The sequence below is a fragment of the Apostichopus japonicus genome, chromosome 17, assembly GCF_037975245.1.
Source record: "Apostichopus japonicus isolate 1M-3 chromosome 17, ASM3797524v1, whole genome shotgun sequence".
Classification (NCBI taxonomy): Eukaryota; Metazoa; Echinodermata; class Holothuroidea; order Aspidochirotida; family Stichopodidae; genus Apostichopus; species Apostichopus japonicus.
In genome coordinates, this window is record NC_092577.1 from 31,211,189 (window position 1) to 31,232,489 (window position 21,301).

Below are 21,301 nucleotides of genomic sequence, written 5' to 3' on the forward strand. Positions count from 1 at the left end.
AAGCTTATTTCCAGGCCGCGTATAATTACTGTAAATGCAATAACTTTAACAGTGGCTTCGTAAACGCTTTACTGATTATAGCCTAAAAATAATGAAATAAATTTGATTGATATGGCACATTAGCAGACAAAAAATGTCAATGCCCAATTACATTGAATTTGTTATTAAACACGAAGCAATGTCGTGCTCAATATGCATATTACCATGTATATATAAGAAGAATCCGAAATGTTACCTTCAGAGCAGTATAACTATTTGACACGTCAAACCAAGGTAGCCTACCAAGCATTTAAAGTATTTCGATTCGAGATTATACAGAGTATTTCACCCACAACATGACTCGGGTGCTTTTCGTCGCGGTTGCCATGGTCATGGTGGCTATGACCTCTGGTGAATCTGAAGAAGGTGAGATTTTTAGCTTGTAATTTATTTCCCCAACATTTTTTTTTTTTTCACAGGACATTTTTCTTTGTTAGAATGTCTTGAATATTACAGATAGACCAAAATCATTATGAATGCATGTATGCAGCTGTAATATTCGACCTAAGGCAGTGGCGGAGCTAGGGGTATTGGTCAGGGGCGAGAATGGTCTGTAGGGGCGCTTTCGACACTATCTAAGCGGAGCGCCACCACAGATTGGCGCGGAGCGTACAGAAATTTTTTGAGTAAAGATACTCCCTAGATCGCCGGAAATGACCCTTTCCAGGCCAATTTGCTAATTTGCAGATAAACAAAGAATAAATAGGTGTCATCGCCATTTTGTCAGAAAATTACACCAACAAAATGTGACAAATTTCAATAGGTATTTGAGAGCGCAATAAAAAAGTCAATAATCGCGAATAAGTAAAAAGTAGTAAAAAGCTTAAAAGGGCACCAGCAGTCCATTTGAGTCCGTCAGGGGTGGGGGGGGGGCATCCGCCCCTCTGACTGTATGGACGCTCCGCCACTGACCTGAGGTCATATTCATTTCATTTTATTATGAACTGCTCAGCTGCTCTGCTGAGTTGAAAAGCAAATTTAAATGCGCATGCGTTCACCAGGGAAAGAAAGGGATAGATAGTGAAAGGAATTGACTAAGATCATAAAATGAGGTTCGTAAGTAAATAGCGTCTTATTAAAAAAAAATGTCAAACTTCTCATAATTCAATAGTACTCTTTTAGTCTTAGTTCTAGTAAGCTGTTAGTCTAATTTTACCTGGCTATTTCTTTTCCCTTCTTTTACGTTAAATAGATTTTCCCATCGAACGGGAATACGTACACCTATACACAACGGCATAGGAGGCGGGGGGGCTGTGGGGGGGGGGGGGGCTGCAGCCCCCAACCAAATATTTTTTTGTGAAAATTCGGGCAATATGCTGAGAAGTTTTCGGGCACCTATGTAAGAAATATAAATTGCAATGTGTTTTTCAATGGTTAAACTTATATTATTATTATTATCATTATTATTGTAACGACTTCCCCAAAAGTTATAACCAATGTGGAAGGGTAATAACACGGCAAATGTTTGTATGTAATTGGCATGCGATGTAATAACCGATGCATGCCTATATGATATGCACATTAACATGTTTTGGGGGTTATATTTTTCGGGCAAGTCGTTACAGCCCCCCCCCCCCCTCCAATCAAATTGGGCTCCTTCGCCTATTTACAACGGTAGGCTTTTAAAGCATAACGGCCTTAACTTCGCAATTACAGTGACGGATTCAGTGGGGGTGGGCGGCAACAGGCGCGGCCCCCCTTTTGGCCGCCCAAATGAAAAGAACACCCCCCCCAAAAAAAAAAATTGTGCCCTATAATATATTTTTCGGGAAATGTGGAACACTGCAGTGTTCGGTAATTCTATTGTTTGCACGAGAACACGTTTTGCTGGAGCCCAAAAGTTGTCTTTACTCTTTATAAATATATAATAATTTATAGCAATATGACGGAAACGTGTTTTGAAAGATCAGCAAGTCTCTAAGTCTCATTTCTCCTCAAATTGGGCAATATATGAAGGGAAACATCTATATGAAGGTTTTTCTTTATAAATAACTAGAACACCATATAATATGTTCTGTATGTGTTCGGGATACTATACAACGCTCCCAAGTTGGAGAGCCAAGCGTACAGGAATGGCTGTGCACAGGCGGCGTAAACTATTTAGTCTCGATGAAGTTGGTTAAGTACAGCAGATTTAAAGCTGATTGGATCTTATAGATGTATAATTTTATGCGGTAAATGTTCCAGTCGATAGCCCTTGCGTGGCAAAAATATGAAAACTTATAACAGTTCTTGTTACAAGACATGACTTGATTCGGGTATGTCATTTTGACGAAATTGAGTTATAAAGACATATGGCAAAGAATTCGTGACGCACCTTTTTTTTCTTGTGTTTGTTTTTTTAAGATAAAAAAACATAGAACATGAACAAACTTGGAACTGATGGAAATGATAGCACCATTTTGTATCTCGGACCTCTTCCATAAGCAACATTTTTTTCAAAGGGGAGGGGAGGGGACCCCCTCCCCTTGCGAGACATTTTAACCTTGCAATTTCTTGGTATTTGCCGGCTTGTTGTACTCCGCTATGATTTACTTTCAGGTTGAATTATTTTTTGTATAAGTCTTTTTCTTTTATATGTCCATGCAGATTCCCAAAGTTCTAGTTACAGTTACAGTTATAGTTCTTATATCATCGATCTCTTCGATAGACGTCCGTGTGTCTTTGGGGGTGAATTATTCCTTCACGGAGAAGAGTGGGATCCGGGACCTTGTGCAAACTGTGAATGTAACAATGGAAGCAGTCATTGTTCCTTCAAGACCTGTCCGATTTGTCAGGGCAAGGCTAACGCCGCACCCAAAGGCTATCAGTGTTGTGGTACATGTGACGGTAAACCTGTTGGTAAGTACTTATCCATTCTGTACGTAAAAGTTATTAGACCCCCCCCCCCTATCCTCCTCCTCCCACCTGTCTCTCAGCCAAGCCTAATTTAATAATGTTAATGACATGCAGTGCTTGGAGAGTTCTGACTCCTGCAGTACGGTGGTGTACGTTAACACCATGTGTTTCCCAACAGCGCGTTCTGCGTTAATTATGGGGCTGAGTGTATGTAGGCCTACAGCCGCACTGATCAACGCTGTAAAATTTGCAGTATATAAGTTGGAAGTCAAATTGTAACCACTTTATCAAACGCAAATTTAATCTAAAAGTGCCTGCAGGAGAGTGTTTAAAACTGCTTTAGTATAAAGAAAGGAAACATCGCGCTTTTTTGGGGGGGGGGGAGGTATTTTCATGAATAATTTCACCCAAGTTACATACCGGAATTATACAGTAACTTGCTTCAACGCATGCGCGGTGACTGGGAATTTTCTTGGATTCGAGGTTTTTGACTCACTTCTGGCGAGATCTGATCATCAAATCATCGACGTAATCATGCACAACAGTTGGAGGATAAAACTATGGGAAAAAAATAACCTAAATCACAGAGCAAATCAGAGAGATCACCATTCCGTTAATGGAACACTATGCGTGCTCTTAGCACCATGGAGTCATAGTTTAATCGGTATATACTATCCTATATATTACATTATAATACACCAGCATATATAAGCGAAAGTATAAAAGCATTATCATTTCTGAGTGCTCAGTTTTCTTAACACTTGAATGAATCGCGCGCACATGAGTTTTGCGTACATTTTATAGAATCACGTTTAATTCATATTATTATTAATATACCAACTAAATTATTCATTACTTATTACATATTTATAAGTTACCCGGATGTATAATTCTGTTTTTATTTTTATTTTTTATTTTATTTTTTGAATGCTCAGCACCTACCGAAAAGGATTTCTGTTCCTGGCGGGGGAAGACCTACCACGATGGAGATAAATTTACCCTTAATCCCTGCACCGACTGTATTTGTAATGGCGGAATCAGTCACTGCGTAATCCGTAGCTGTCCTCCTCTGGACTGCGAGGATTATGTTGTTGTGGAAACTGAATGCTGTCCAGTTTGTCAGAAAAAAGGTTCGTTATAGGCTAAACGTGTTCTTCTTTGCGTTTTTTTTAACTTTTCTTATTAGATAGTCCAAAGTTAACTTTGTTCTTAAATGTATGAATGTGAAACTATATTCTAGGATATACTGAGAAGTTTTCCGTTTTAATAGTATAATATAGGAATATGTTTCTCTTTATAGCCAATCCAAAATAAATAAATTGACTATCCCCTTTAAAAGGAAAACCATTTAAATCATTATTGAAGTATTTAACTGTTGAATTATTAACGAGTTTGGTTTGATTTAAATTGTTCTCTGTGCTATACTCTGGACATATGTCGATTCAGTTATTTGAACACACACACACACACACAGACGCACACAAACCCCATTTTTCATACTTTTGTGGATTTCCCAAACAATTATGTGGAAGGAGAAGTAAGCCCGAGCTGGAGAAGACTTCCAACTCATGGAGTGCTAGGCCGCCCCTTTCTCCTGACCCCGTCCCTTTCCCCCTGACCCCGCCCCCGCTGGTTACGTCACGTCTTCGTCGTAACACGGCCTTCGTTCGGTACGCTTCAGGGTAACTATGAACATAATAAATAATAATAATAAAAATACCATATATTAAAGTGCTGTTATCATGAAATAAAACATGCTCAAGAGCACTGTACAAAAGAACCAATACCAAGTTTTCGGGCACCTATGTAAGAAATATAAATTGCAATGTGTTTTCAATGGTTAAACTTATATTATTATTATTATTATCATTGTTATTGTAACGACTTCCCCACAAAAGTTATAACCAATATGGATGTGTAATGACACGGCAAATGATTGTATGTTATTGGCATGCGATGTAATAACCGATGCATGCCTATATATATATATTTTTCGGGCAAGTCGTTACAGCCCCCCCCCCACCCCCCAAAAAAAGAATCAAATTGGGCTCCTACGCCTATGCACAACGGTAGGCTTTTAAAGCATAACGGTCTTAACTTCGCAATTACAGTGGCGGATTCAGGGGGTGTGCGGCAACAGGCGCCCCCCCCCCTTTGGCCGCCCGTTCGATAATTCTATTGTTTGCACGAGAACACGTTTTGCTGGAGCCCAAAAGTTGTTTTTACTCTTTATAAATATATAATAATTTATAGCAATATGACGGAAACGTGTTTTGAAAGATCAGCAAGCCGGCCAAGTCTCTAAGTCTCATTTCTCCTCAAATTGGGCAATGTATGAAGGGAAACATCTAAATGAAGGTTTTTCTTTATAAATAACTAGAACACCATATAATATGTTCTGTATCTGTTCGGGATACTATACAACGCTCCCAAGTTGGAGCCAAGCGTACAGGAATGGCTGTGCACAGGCGGCGTAAACTATATAGTCTCGATGAAGTTGGTTAAGTACAGCAGATTTAAAGCTGATTGGATCTTATAGATGTATAATTTTATGCTGTAAATGTTCCAGTCGATAGCCGTGCGTGGCAAAAAAATGAATACTTATAACAGTTTTTGTTACAAGACATGACTTGATTCGGATCTGTCATTTGACGAAATTGAGTTATAAAGACATATGGCAAAGAATTCGTGACGCACCTTTTTGTCTTGTTTTTGTTTTTTAAGATAAAGAAAACATAGAACATGAACATACTTGGAATAGATGGAAATGATAGCACCATTTTGTATCTCGGACCTCTTCCATAAGCAACATTTTTTTTCAAAGGGGGAAGGGGACACCCCCTCCTCCCCTTGCGAGACATTTTAACCTTGCAATTTCTTGGTATTTGCCGGCTTGTTGTACTCCGCTATGATTTACTTTCAGGTTGAATTATGTTTTGTATAAGTCGTTTTCTTTTTATATGTCCATGCAGATTCCCAAAGTTCTAGTTACAGTTATAGTTCTTATTCCATCGATATCTTCGAGAGACTTCCGTGTGTCTTTATGGGTGAATTATTCCTTCACGGAGAAGAGTGGGATCCGGTACCTTGTGCAAACTGTGAATGTAACAATGGAAGCAGTCATTGTTCCCTCAAGACGTGTCCGATTTGCAAGGGCAAGGCTAACGCCGCACCCAAAGGCAATCAGTGTTGTGGTACATGTGACGGTAAACCTGTTGGTAAGTACTTATCCATTCTGTACGTAAAAGTTATTAGACCCCCCCCCCCTATCCTCCTCCTCCCACCTGTCTCTCAGCCAAGCCTATAATTTAATAATGTTAATGACATGCAGTGCTTGGAGAGTTCTGACTCCTGCAGTACGGTGGTGTACGTTAACACCACGTGTTTCTCAACCGCGCGTTCTGCATTAATTATGGGGCTGAGTGTATGTAGGCCTACAGCCGCACTGATCAACGCTGTAAAATTTGCAGTATATAAGTTGGAAGTCAAGTTGTAACCACTTTATCAAACGCAAATTTAATCTAAAAGTGCCTACAGGAGAGTGTTTAAAACTGCTTCAGTATAAAGAAAGGAAACATCGCTTTTTTTTGGGGGGGGGAGGTATTTTCATGAATAATTTCACCCAAGTTACATACCGGAATTATACAGTAACTTGCTTCAACGCATGCGCGGTGACTGGGAATTTTCTTGGATTCGAGGTTTTTGACTCACTTCTGGCGAGATCTGATCATCAAATCATCGACGTAATCATGCACTACAGTTGGAGGATAAAACTATGGGGAAAAATATAACCTAAATCACAGAGCAAATCAGAGAGATCACAATTCCGTTAATGGAACACTATGCGTGCTCTTAGCACCATGGAGTCATAGTTTAATCGGTATATACCATCCTATATATTACATTATATTACACCAGCATATATAAGCGACAGTATAAAAGCAATATCATTTCTGAGTGCTCAGTTTTCTTAACACTTGAATGAATCGCGCGCACATGAGTTTTGCGTACATTTGATAGAATCACGTTTAATTCATATTATTATTAATATACCAAGTAAATTATTCATTACTTATTACATATTTATAAGTTACCCGGATGTATAATTCTGTTTTTATAGTTTTTTTTCAATTTTTTTTAATTTTGAATGCTCAGAACCTACCGAAAAGGATTTCTGTTTCTGGCGGGGGAAAACCTACCACGATGGAGATAAATTCACCCTTAATCCCTGCACCGACTGTATTTGTAATGGCGGGACCAGTCACTGCGTAATCCGTAGCTGTCCTCCTCTGGACTGCAAGGATTATGTTGTTGTGGAAACTGAATGCTGTCCAGTTTGTCAGAAAAAAGGTTCGTTATACACGTTTTCTTAATTGCTTTTTTTTTCAAAACTTTTCTTATTTTGAAGAAATAGTCCAAAGTTAACTTTAAACCTTAAATGCATGAATATGAAACCACATTCTAGGATATACTGAGGAGTTTTCCGTTTTAATAGTATAATATAGGAATGTGTTTCTCTTTAGCCAATCCAAAATAATAAATTGACTATCCCATTTAAAAGGAAAACTATTTAAATCATTATTGAAGTATTTAACTGTTGAATTATTAACGAGTTTGGTTTGATTTAAATTGTTCTCTGTGCTATACTCTGGACATATGTCAATTCAGTTATTTGAACACACACACACAGACGCACACAAACCCCATTTTTCATCCTTTTCTGGATTTCCCAAACAATTATGTGGAAGGAGAAATAAGCGCGAGCTGGAGAAGACTTCCAACTCATGGAGTGCTATAGGCCCGCCCCTTTCTCCTGACCCCGCCCCTGACCCCGCCCCCGCTGGTTATGTCACGACTTCGTCGTAGCACGGTCTACTTTCAGTACGCTTCTGAACATGTTACAACACGTAATTGTTTACTGGCATTCCTTAAAAGAAATGGGGAGGGTGGGGTGGGGTGGGTCTGGGGTAGGGGTTCATGCTATCTCCTCTGTCGTCTGTCCTGCAGATGATTAAATCTTGGAATTGTTACAATCAATTCCGGCAATATTATCACCACTTCTCCGGTTTTGTTGTTCCGGGAAAACACCGTACATGCATGGGAGTCGACTTCAACGGCCCAGGCTAAGTAAAAGAAAACCATTATAGAAAACCCTGTTTCATCGTTGGCCCTTCCATAAAGATTGATTGCGCCTATAGCTAAATCAGTCGGCGGAAATTTACAATTTGACCTCCCAGCCCCCCACCCCACTACCCCACCCCAACGGTGAAAATCTTGTTCACGCCAATGAATAAGACCAGTCATTCTGAGAACAGCTTTTTGCGTATTCTTAAGGTTGGCCAACACGTTGCTTTGCATTACATGACGTCAAAACCAACAAATTAATCCAACCTATTCATTGTTTATAAAATGACTTGGAATGAATATTTGAAATAGCAATATGACCACATACAAAAATTTAACAACGACGTATATTTCATCGAGTATGAGTGTTCATATAATTGTCAATCTAGTCATCGATTTGTCATTATCACAACAATTTAGCCAAAAATGGTCAAGGCATAAACGGGTAATATGAAGTTTTATTGATTAGAAGGAATTTTAATTGATATGAATTAACAAAAACATCTTTTCCTTCCTCTTCTTCCTTGTTTTTCTTCTTATCTTTGTTTTTTTCTCATCTTTGTTTTTCCTTGTCTTTTGTTTTCTTCTCATCTTTGTTTTATTTTATCTTTGTCTTTTCTCATCTTTGTTTTTCTCATCTTTGTTTTTCCTTATCTTTTGTTTTCTTCTCATCTTTGTTTCTTTTATCTTTTGTTTTCTTCTCATCTTTGTTTCATTTATCTTTGTTTCTTCTCATCTTTGTTTTTTCTTATCTTTGTTTCTTTCTCATCTTTGTTTTTTCTCATCTTTTTTTTCTCATCTTTGTTTTTCCTTATCTTTTGTTTTCTTCTCATCTTTGTTTCTTTGATCTTTGTTTTTTCTCATCTTTGATTTTCTCATCTTTGTTTCTTCTCTTCTTTGTTTTGTTCTCATCTTTGAATTTTCTTATCTCTGTTTTTTCTATCTTTGTTTTTTCTCCTCTTTGTTTTTATTCTCATCTTTGTTTTTCTTATCTCTGTTTTTTCTATCTTTGTTTTTTCTCCTCTTTGTTTTTATTCTCATCTTTGTTTTTCTGATCTTTGTTTTATTCTCATCTTTGTTTTTTCCAATCTTTGTTTTTTCTTATCTTTTTTTTTCTCATCTTTGTATTTTCTTATCTTTGTTTTTATTTGCCATCTTCATTTTGTCTCATCTTTGTTTTTTCTCATCTTTGTTTTATTCTTATCTTTGTTTTTTCCAATCTTTGTTTTTTCTTATCTTTGTTTTTTTCTCATCTTTGTTTTTTCTCATCTTTGTTTTTTTTTCAATCTTTGTTTTTTCTCTTCTTTGTTTTTTTTTCTCCTCTTTGTTTTTTTCTCATCTTTGTTTTATTTCTTATCTTTGTTTTTTCTCATCTTTGTTTTTTTCTCATCTCTGTTTTTTTTTCTCATCTTTGTTTTTTTTTCTCTTTGTTTTTTTCTCATCTTTGTTTCTTGTCATCTTTGTTTTTTTCTCATCTTTGTTTTTTCTCATCTTTGTTTTTTTCTCATCTTTGTTTTTTCCCATCTTTCTTTTTTCCCATCTTTGTTTTTTCTCATCTTCGTTTATTCTCATCTTTGTTTTTCCTTATCTTTTGTTTTCTTCTCATCTTTGTTTCTTTTATCTTTGTTTTTTTCTTATCTTTGTTTCTCATCTTTGTTTTTTTCTTATCTTTGTTTTTTCCCATCTTTGTTTTTTCTGATCTTTGTTTTTTCTCATCTTTGAATTTTCTCATCTTTGTTTTTCCTTATCTTTTGTTTTTTTCTCATCTTTGTTTCTTTTATCTTTGTTTTTCTCATCTTTGTTTTTGCTCTTCTTTGATTTTCTGATCTTTGTTTCTTTCTCATCTTTGTCTTTGTCTTTTTCTTGTCTTTGTCTTTTCTCATCTTTGTTTTTCCTTATCTTTTGTTTTCTTCTCGTCTTCTTATCTTTTATCTTTGTTTTTTCTCCTCTTTGTTTTTTCTCATCTTTGTTTTTTCTCATCTTTGGTTTTTCTCATCTTTGTTTCTTTCTCATCTTTGTTTTTTCTTATCTTTGTTTCTTTTTCTCATCTTGTTTTTTTTTTCTCCTTATCTTTGTTTCTTCTCCAGGTGCGAATCGTTCTCGAGCGATATGAGCAAACGGATACGACGTATACATGAAACTATCGAACGAAAGCCGGAACGGACACTTTTAATGTTTAATTTAACTTTGTAGTTAAAACTACATTATATAAGATGATAATCTTTTATTATAAGATAGAGTTTTTATTTCTGAAAGTAAAATATATACAGCTGAAGTAATATTGATTTATCCAGCAAATTGAGCACAGTAATGTATTTAAGCTCTTTTGGTGTATTTTTATATATCTCACCGACATAATTCAACATCTAGTTGGTATTACAGTCACACGGTGACACTTACTGTTAAAAAGCCTGTACTTCACCCACACCCCCATCAAAATAAATAAATGATGGGTAATAAAGCTCCTTATACCCACTGCATATTCATGTCGGTTGCAACTTAAATTTTCGTTGTTTTCACTTATTCACCCTTCTGTTTTCTTACCAATTTACATATAAAGCTTAACTTATTTTATGTTTTTAACCAATTCCCGAGCAAATTTTAACATCCGTTTTGTTTCCCACTAATTCATCATTTTTTTTTAATATTCGTTATATTTACATCCCTCCTCACTTATCTGTCTACCCTCCCCTATACCCTGGCTTAAGAACTGGTAACATTCTTGTACTGCGCCCAAACTAACCCCCTCTATAATCGGAGTTTACATTAATCTGGACCCCTATATATCAACGAGGAGACGCGGGGAAAATACGTACGGGGTCATGTGACGTGCTCCCTTGTAATACTCAACTCTCATAGTACTCCTTGCAAGGGCGTAGGAACCGGGGGCTGGGGGCGCCAGCCCCCCAGTGAAAAATGTGGAGGGGCGGAAGTATCATTCCGCCCCCCCCGGTTCGCAAGTCAGAAAACCCCTTTTTCATTTTAAAATGAGAAAAAAAAATCTCATTTGGAGCACCAAATTGCATCTAAGGCCAGGTGAAAATACAAAATTAAGTCTACAAATTGGAGTGGGTGTTGAAGTGTGCTATATTGCACCAAATTGCATCTGAGGCCACCTGGAAATGCAAAAAATGCAAAATGCAAAAAAAATGCAAAAAAAGGGGAACCCCCTCCCCTTAGACCCCTCCCCCAGGCCGGCCATCAGTCTTCAGCCCCCCCCCCCACTCAAAAGTACCTTCCTACGCCACTGACTCCTTGAATGTGTATTCTACAACTTATGTCATGTCACAATTTTAATCTAGCTAAGTGGTACATTTTCCCAATGTTTACCACAATTTTCAATTCAAAACTTGTCATTTAGAGTATTTTCTTTCAAACAATCCCGAACTGCAGCTGGAACGCACGCAGCTTATCAGGACTGTACACAAATGTATATAGACATGAGAAGCAGACGACAGGATTCGTTGTTCCTTAGCGACACAAGTTTTCTAGGCAGACAGTGCAGACTATATGTCAACGTGGAGACGCGCAATGACACGTAGCAACCGTGGAGGGTCATGTGACGTGCTCCCATGTAGCACTCAACTCTTATAGTGCTCCTTGAATGTGTTAGGCCTATTCTACAAGAACTCATGTCATAATCTCATAGCTATCACATTCCAACCTAACAAAGTTTAACTTACGCTATGTTTCTCACCAATTCACTAACAAAGTTTGTCCAATTGCGTTATATTTCTCACCAATAACCCAACGAAGTTTAACTTCCGTTCACCAATGTAGTTTACTTACATTATATACTATACAAATTTACCAATAATTGATTTTATCAATTCACAGATAACGTTAGCATAGAAAAAGGTTCCTCACCAAGTTATCGGTAACCTCGATTTACTTTCTGTTCTACCCCAATTCACCCTCAAACTTAATCTTCCGTTGTTATGTTTCTCACTAATTTACAAATAAATTAAACTTCCATTGCGTTGCACATCAGTTCACCGACTAAGTTGAACGTTGCGTCATGTTTCACCGACGAGCTTAAACTATACTGTTATAGATCTCACCAATTCACGAAGAAAGTTAACAGTTTGTATATCCAGTACCAATTCACCAATAAGTTGACTTTTGTTATCAATTTACGAATAACGTTAACATAAGGGTCACATTCCATACAAAATCAAACAAATTTCGGAACATCTTGGCAGGTCACCTCTTGAATTTGGTTCACTCGATAGAACTGCTACTGATTATTATAGATATTAATGAGTTAGGAAGGTCGGCAAACTTTGAACGTCCTCGGCGTTGTAGGCTACTGTTTTTGAGTTACAGCTGTTCAAAGCTGACTGGTGCCACGCCCACTTTTTGCGCGGCAGAGCTTGGCGCATGACTGCAGAATATTTTATCAAGAATATGAATACTGATATGAACAGTTTGTTCTACCCCTTCTAGTTACTTTGGATTACGGGCAGGCGCTGTCGCGCAAAAGTGGGCGTGGCAACTCAACTTTGAACTGCTGTAAGTCAAAACGTAGAAAGCTGAGGACGCTCAAAGTATGCAGAATTTCCTAACTAACACACGTATATCTACCGAACGATGCAATATGAGCCAAATCCACTGGTTGATTTTGTATGGAATGTGACCCATACATTATGTTTCACCAACAAAATTAATGTTGCTTATATTGCCAATCAATCAGGCACTTCGACTCTGTGATGTCACCTTAGAGCACAATTTCACCAATCGAATTTAAGATTGAAAGTTTTATTTTTATGAAATTCATGGCGTGTTATACGAAACACGTTCCTACAAGAGGAATATTGACAGAGAAATGAAACTAATATTTGGCGTTAAAGAAATTATTCTTGTTTAGTTTAAGTTGATATGATGAGAATCCTATTTCGGAGAAATAAGTTTAGTCATGAATGTAGACTGTACGTGCCTATAACGATGATATGTCGTTCTGCCCTTTATCCATTTGTATGAGATGGAGGACGAAGTTTACTCACGTTATAATTTGTTTGCAACAGTTTTCATCATTTGAGATAAAAAAAATAACAATCCAAATTAAAAACAAGTAGGAATAAAGATTCGGTGAGATAGATCTAGGCCTAATTATGCACACAATTATGTTCAGTTCTTCATTTCCAGTTGATTGGCATAAGAAAAGCCCATTCCGAACTGGAGTAAGTAATAAATGTGTAGAAAACTGGCAGCAGATCTAAAAAATGGATATGAAATGTGCTCTATATAACGGTTGATTTCTGATCAGAATGAAATTTCATATACATTTGGTGATATCGAAATGGAAGCAAAAACAAACTTTTTCTCTGAAAATGTCATTTTACAGCACTTGGTTTGAATTGTAGAGACTTAATAAGGATGGTGTGCAATCACCAGAGACATAATTTAAATTCCATTTGCCATGAAGACTTTACTTTGTTAGAGGAAATAAGAACATATCTTTCTTGGAGTTTCAACCCTTGAGTCAGTTTGTAACCTAACACACATTTTACTATGTATGCTGAAGCCTATCCTACCAGAATTTAGACCTCCACTGTTATTCTTACCCAACCTATAGTATAGCTATTGCTCTAGTTGTATTTCAAGAATGCCTACAATATCTCAGGAACAGAATCAGCAAACAATGACAGAAGTCGCTTCAATGGTCTCCACTGAATTTTTGTCAGGCAAAGAATTCCAATCTACAATTGAACAGTGTGTGCTGAGAGCCATTGAACAATGTGTGCTGTGAGCTATTGAGGAAACAATTGAAGGTATCAGCGAGCTCATTGATAAACTGGAATCCAGATGTTTTGATTTAGAAACTTAACTTGATGAGTCACATAAAAGAGAATTTGGAACTAAACCCAACAAACCACAAAGATAGAGGAGGCTCAGCAGTAGACCCAGAGATCACTAAATGGTATGAAACAATACTCCAGAAGGAACAAAGTTCGGGTGTTTGGAATAAAAGAAAATATTGGGGAGAATGCCACTGACATCATCCTAAACATGCAGGCAAAAGAAATATTAGCCTTACAACTGCAGCAGAGCGATAAAGATCGTTGCCACCGTGTTGGTAAAACGTATCCTGGTGCCAGCCGCCCTATCATCGTCAAATTCATATCGTAACGACAAAAACAACAGTTGATACAGGCTAGACGAAATTTGAAGTCAACAGGTATTGTGATTAAAGGAGGACCACACCTGGGCAAACCACGGTGTTTTATGCCAAACCCATAGACACGCAATAGTCATCAACTGCTGGACTCTGGATGGACGAGTTACAGTGTTGGTAAAGACGGCCGACCAACAAGAAATTAAAGTAATTATAACCATCAACTCTGTTTCTGATCTCATGAAAATATAGCAATGGTATTTATTTCAAAATATTTGTTATTTCAATGCCACTCGTAGTTCAGCCTGGGTCATGCTTGGTTTTGTTTTGTATTGTGAGACATTACTTGTACCGTCATGGAAATTTTGCTTTAACTATGAGATTTCATTGTATATACTAATTGGGTATCATATAGTTTTTTGGACACATTACTCACAACTGATGAATATACTCTTTTTTTCAGTGACATCAAAACACTTTTACAAAGGGTGATATATTTCCATTTTCAAATATACCCTAATGAAGATTTTTTTTTTGTATTGAAGTCCGATTTTTGACTTTAACAGGTAACTTGTCCAATTTATAAAGGGAAATTTGCAACTTTAACTTTAAGACTTTCCAGTATACAGACTATCAGTTTGTTGAAGAAAATGAAAAGGATATAGCTCCATTTCAATTGTGTCATTATTACACAGACGACCGATTTAAAAGTAAAATTGTAACTCAAAAAGCACTTTCCATTATCCATTTTAATTGTACAAGTATATTCATGCTAATTTTTTCCCACCTAGAGAGTTATTTGAGGGATTTGAAATAGTGATTTCGATGTTATAGCAATAAGTGAGACCTGGTTAAATTCTTTCTCAAATTTAGCACTTTATTAAAATTGATGGATATGATATTTTGTCATATTGATAGAAGTGACAAAAGAAGAGGGGCATGGAGTTGCTCTTAATGTTCTCAAAAATAGTCAGTACAAAATGCTAGATAAAATATGTATTACAATTAATGATGTTCTCGAATGAATTTCAGTTGAATTTTTTTTTAGAAATGAAGAATAATATTATCATTATAGTTGTCTTTATACAGACAGCCTGGTTCCTCTATAGATGTTTTCACCAATACGCCTGAAAATTTATACAGACACAAATGAAGTGATGTGTACTTATGCGGTGACTTTAATATTAATCTTCTTAACTATGAAAATCATATCGGTAGCAGAGACTTTCTAGATATCCTCTTCAGCCTAGATTTGGTTATCTGGCACCGTCGGATCGAGTCACCATATTACACCATCTATCAAATAATGAGAATCTGATCACATTGTGGTATGAAAACATCTATAACCATATCGAGTAGAATGTATCATTGGTGATATCTTTTTTCTACCAACATTCTGCCAGCCCCGTTTCATCGCAGGAAGCTTTATATATTTGGGCTCATTTTGGTCACCCTTACCCTCCCCCCCCCCCACGTGGCGTGACCAGTCGAGAGGGACAGGGACGAGAAGAGGGAGAATATGGTAGTGGGAGTTCAGAAAAAGGGGAAGAGGATGGAGAAGGACAATATCTAAAATAGTCGAAGGTGGAGCAACAACTTTCGGGACAATAAAGAAAAGAAAAGCAAAGAAAAGCACAGAACAACTCTGTTGATTTCTATCTTGAAGAAAAACTAATTAATAGCACAACCAAGAAATGTGTCATAGAATTAGCTCCTTTTCGGTATTACAACCTTCTCATAGTTTCCGCTCTAAAGAAGATTTTTACTCAGCCTTCGTTACAACCTCCAGGCTACAGAAGCGTAAACCGTTTACCTTCTTCCAAAAAGAATAGATTAATATTAACGTTACTATGTATTATTATATCTAAACATTATGGAAAACTATCCAGATGTATAGTCATTTGTGCTGCTTGCGCGCGTGGGCGCATGTGTGTGTGCGTTGCTGTTGCCACGGAAACTAACCTTTACCGAGAAAAAGTCGTAAGTCGAAAAATTCGTAAGTAAACTGTGAAATGTCAGTCACGTTTTAGATATATACTTCCGCCCTTATATACGGTACCGCTAAAGACCAAGCCTGCTCACCCATAACCAAACTTTCTTCTTTTTAATGTCAGAATATTTTCAGTTAAAAAGTTAATTACATTGTCAACTTGTGACCTTCCTTCCTTATTTATGGGGGATTATTTTCAGGAGGTAAAACTTCTCGAAGTGAAGTGAAGCTTTGAACTGACTTTTTTTTCCAACGATAACAGGCTTGTCTTGTCTTTTTAAGATGTTGTCTTCTTAAAACATAGTTTGAGACAAATATTTGGTAACTTTGACCTAAGCCAAAGATTTGTAAAGCGCTAAAGGCGGTACATGGATGACTCCTATACGTCTTACACGTGCAAACGTACGTGAAGCTAAAACATGCGCGCGTATGGAACGCCATTTTTGCATTTATTCAATAATTACAGATATCTTTAATTCATTTCCAGATATCTCTAATTCATTTCCAGATATCTCTAATTGAAACATATTTGAGATATCAGAAATTGAATTCGAGATATCGAGAATTCGATCATAGATATCCAAAATTGAATTAGAGATATCTGGAATACATTAAGAGATATCCAAAATGAATTAGAGATATAAAAAATTCGAATTCGAATATGGAACGCCATTTTAACATTTATTCAATAATTACAGATATCTCTAATTCATTTCCAGATATCTCTAATTCATTTTCAGATATCTCTTAGTCATTTCCAGATATCTCCAATTCATTACCAGATATCTCTATATTTCAATTCAAGATAATGGAATTCCATTTTCTAGATATCTCTAATTCAATTTTGGATATCTCTAATTCGAAGTCTTGATATCTCTATTTGAAGTTTGGATATCTCTAATTGCATTCCAGATATCTCTTATTGTATTCCAGATATCTCTAATTCGAATTCTTGATATCTCTAATTCAATTTAGATATCTCTAATTCGAATTCTTGATATCTTGAATTCAATTTTGGATATCTCGAATTCTTTTCTTGATATCTTGAATTCAATTTTGGATATCTCGAATGCAATTTTGAATATCTCTAAATTCAATTCGAGATATCTTAAATAATGTTTCCTTTTTTTGATATCTTTAATTTATTTCTTGATATCTTTAAATTCAATTTAAGATATCTTAAATAAAATTCAATATATCGAAAATGAAAATTTCTGATATCTCAAATTGAATTCAAGGTATCTTCAATAATTAGATATTTCTTTAATTTAATTCGAGATATCTAAAATTAATTGAAGATATCTCTAATTATTGAATAAATGTTAACATGGCGTTCCATACGCGCTTCTTCAGACGTACATTTTTGACAATATGATTTCTTGCAGCGCGTTCGTATACAGTTAATGATGAAGCCAACTTGCGCGTATGCGCGCGGGTATTCAGTTGACTTGGCTATTCTTTTCGTGAAACTGCTTTACCATTTTTCTAAGATGGCGACCGAAACTATGTTTTTCATCTCATGGTTTGTCTCTTCTCGTAATGCAGATAATGAACAGTAACTGAAGGATGAAAACATGAACTCAGGGACGATTACGATGTTTATTTGGATTTAATGTCGTTTCTAACGAGATATATAGGGATGTATATAGGAAAATATGAATGGAGAATCATACCGGAATCATAACCAGTTGTAAAAAAAATTTCCCTCTTTTTGTCACGTTTTTATAATAATCCCTTCCCCAGCTTAATTAAACCAAAAGATAAAAAGTGACAAGAAAAGAAACTGGAGGTGTATGTTAACAAAAAACAAAACTAATAAATTGAACAACAAGATGATGGATAATTTGATTTAGTTTCCGGCTTTTTCTTCCTCTTCTTAAAGTCTGATCTTTCTTGCAAAGAACGATTTCTTTTCTGTTCCAATTTACTGATCAAACGTTAACATTTCATGCTGAATGATATAATTCATCAGAATTGTCAAATATAGTCAGATATTAGAATCCGTAATCTTTATTTCGTTCAAGAATCGTATCAGTTTGATCAGGCTTATCACAATAATCCAATTTCGTTGATGTATCGTTGGTTATTGTTACGGTCCATCATTACCGGTAACGGTTGTCGCAGAACTTGTAAAGGTTCATAATCAAACAGGATATTGTTAGTGAGCTAAGCTAATCAAGTTGAAGGTTTGGAGGGTTTCAACTTTTCTTGAATACCAGTCGAAGTACTCGTATCGCGAGAAATTATTTAGTTATCTAGGTCGATTTTTAAGGTCATCAGTAATTGCAAAGACACATTTGCCTTTGTCGTTTACCTCCATTTCATTAACATAAAGTCTGTTCAAAGTATCTATTTCGATGTCCGGCTTTAGGAATCACAAATGATTTTCGAGTTGGTTAGCATCATGTTTGATATCTAGAGTAAGGCAAAATATGTCACCAAAAACAGAACTAGTATTGTTCGATACAGGTGTCAAACGCCTACAGTGAAATTACGACCTTCCTTACCGATTTCGAACCTCTGGACATTTCATTAACATAATATCTATCTATCTATCTATCTATCTATCTATCTATCTATCTATCTATCTATCTATCTATCTATCTATCTATCTATCTATCTATCTATCTATCTATCTATCTATCTATCTATCTATCTATCTATCTATCTATCTATCTATCTATCTATCTATCTATCTATCTATCTATCTATCTATCTATCTATCTATCTATCTATCTATCTATCTATCTATCTATCTATCTATCTATCTATCTATCTATCTATCTATCTATCTATCTATCTATCTATCTATCTATCTATCTATCTATCTATCTATCTATCTATCTATCTATCTATCTATCTATCTATCTATCTATCTATCTATCTATCTATCTATCTATCTATCTATCTATCTATCTATCTATCTATCTATCTATCTATCTATCTATCTATCTATCTATCTATCTATCTATCTATCTATCTATCTATCTATCTATCTATCTATCTATCTATCTATCTATCTATCTATCTATCTATCTATCTATCTATCTATCTATCTATCTATCTATCTATCTATCTATCTATCTATCTATCTATCTATCTATCTATCTATCTATCTATCTATCTATCTATCTATCTATCTATCTATCTATCTATCTATCTATCTATCTATCTATCTATCTATCTATCTATCTATCTATCTATCTATCTATCTATCTATCTATCTATCTATCTATCTATCTATCTATCTATCTATCTATCTATCTATCTATCTATCTATCTATCTATCTATCTATCTATCTATCTATCTATCTATCTATCTATCTATCTATCTATCTATCTATCTATCTATCTATCTATCTATCTATCTATCTATCTATCTATCTATCTATCTATCTATCTATCTATCTATCTATCTATCTATCTATCTATCTATCTATCTATCTATCTATCTATCTATCTATCTATCTATCTATCTATCTATCTATCTATCTATCTATCTATCTATCTATCTATCTATCTATCTATCTATCTATCTATCTATCTATCTATCTATCTATCTATCTATCTATCTATCTATCTATCTATCTATCTATCTATCTATCTATCTATCTATCTATCTATCTATCTATCTATCTATCTATCTATCTATCTATCTATCTATCTATCTATCTATCTATCTATCTATCTATCTATCTATCTATCTATCTATCTATCTATCTATCTATCTATCTATCTATCTATCTATCTATCTATCTATCTATCTATAATATATTATATATATATAAATATAGACAGATATATATATAGATATATATATATAGAGAGAGAGAGATATATATAGATAGAGAGAGAGATATATATATAGATAGAGAGAGAGAGATATATAGATATAGATATATATACATATAGATCTATCTATATAGATCTATATAGATCTATCTATCTATCTATCTATCTATAATATATTATATATATATAAATATAGACAGATATATATATAGATATATATATATAGAGAGAGAGAGATATATATAGATAGAGAGAGAGATATATATATAGATAGAGAGAGAGAGATATATAGATATAGATATATATACATATAGATATATAGATATAGATATATAGATATATATATATATATACATATAGATATATAGATATAGATATATAGATATATATATATATATATATATATATATATATATATACACGGTATATATATATATGGTATATATATTACATTCTTAAATTAAATATTCTATTAATACCTTTATAAATAAACCCCACCAGGAAACAAGAAATTGTTGAGTATTGACTCTCGCCAGCCTTATTATTGTAAATTTGGATAATGATTCAGCGCAAAGCTTTCAAAATGTCAGAAACCCACGTTTCCTATAATAACACATATACTAAAGTGGTGTAACCCTTCAATTGAATAACAGCAAAAAACTGTTGTAACTTTTAGTCATTTTTATGAATCAAATAATGTCGGATTTTGGCTGACAATTATTTTTTTACAAAGGGACATCTGGTCGTCTCCGACCGTGACTGTATAGCCGCAACCCTAATTGTTGTCCTTCTTATATTATGTAATTAGTCGAAAGTATAACGCCCCGCTTGAAGAATCCAAAACGGTGCGTGGTTTGGTTGGGACATTAAAGTCTAAGTTGAGGCATACTCTGAACCCATTTCATGTTGATACTACTGTTGCATGGGATAGTGTTGTCGTCCATGCATTAACAACTTGATATAAATATCTAGTTTGATGTCCACATCACTGTCTTTTGACTAATAAACATCGAGTTTGCATTGATGCATGGTATGATTTGTATAGTCAAATTACCGAAGCATGAAAACAGGATTAACTTTGGTTAATATCAGCTTTACAAAATTGCTATCACTCATTTTGTTAATGCCTTTTTTTTTTAAAAGTTGTTCTGTCAGTGGTTTTCTCATTAAGGCATATATCGCCAGTTTTTTTCCCTCTAACGATGCAATATTTGTTCTGAATCGGTGAGTTCTCTAAACAATAGGACGGTTAAGATATTATAATATTATAAATATTATACAAAAAAAAAGAAGAAGAAGAAAAAGAAGAAGAAATTGGAAAGAAATTCATTGAAGTAAAACAAAACGTTTTTTTTTTCCCCGCCTTTCTTTCTTTTCAAAACTGTTTTATATAAAAGAAGCTG

General features: G+C 35.0%; 1 protein-coding gene across 1 annotated transcript; it reads left to right on the forward strand.

Annotated features, from left to right (window-relative positions):
* The first annotated feature begins 225 nt into the window (after positions 1–225).
* LOC139984197 (cysteine-rich motor neuron 1 protein-like) lies at positions 226–10,481 on the forward strand. The gene is made up of 6 exons (XM_071997990.1): positions 226–405; positions 2,629–2,880; positions 3,813–4,007; positions 5,850–6,095; positions 7,033–7,227; positions 10,089–10,481. Exons 1-6 carry the CDS (start codon positions 336–338, stop codon positions 10,112–10,114), a joined length of 984 nt encoding a protein of 327 aa, XP_071854091.1. The 5' UTR covers positions 226–335; the 3' UTR covers positions 10,115–10,481.
* The last annotated feature ends 10,820 nt before the right edge of the window (positions 10,482–21,301 follow it).

Excerpts from the sequence above, each read along its gene's own strand:
- LOC139984197 (XM_071997990.1), top strand. The coding sequence starts at position 336 with ATGACTCGGGTGCTTTTCGTCGCGGTTGCCATGGTCATGGTGGCTATG. Across the intron at positions 406-2,628 it reads CTCTGGTGAATCTGAAGAAG|ATTCCCAAAGTTCTAGTTAC; the intron begins GTGAGATTTTTA and ends ATGTCCATGCAG. Across the intron at positions 7,228-10,088 it reads TCCAGTTTGTCAGAAAAAAG|GTGCGAATCGTTCTCGAGCG; the intron begins GTTCGTTATACA and ends TTTCTTCTCCAG.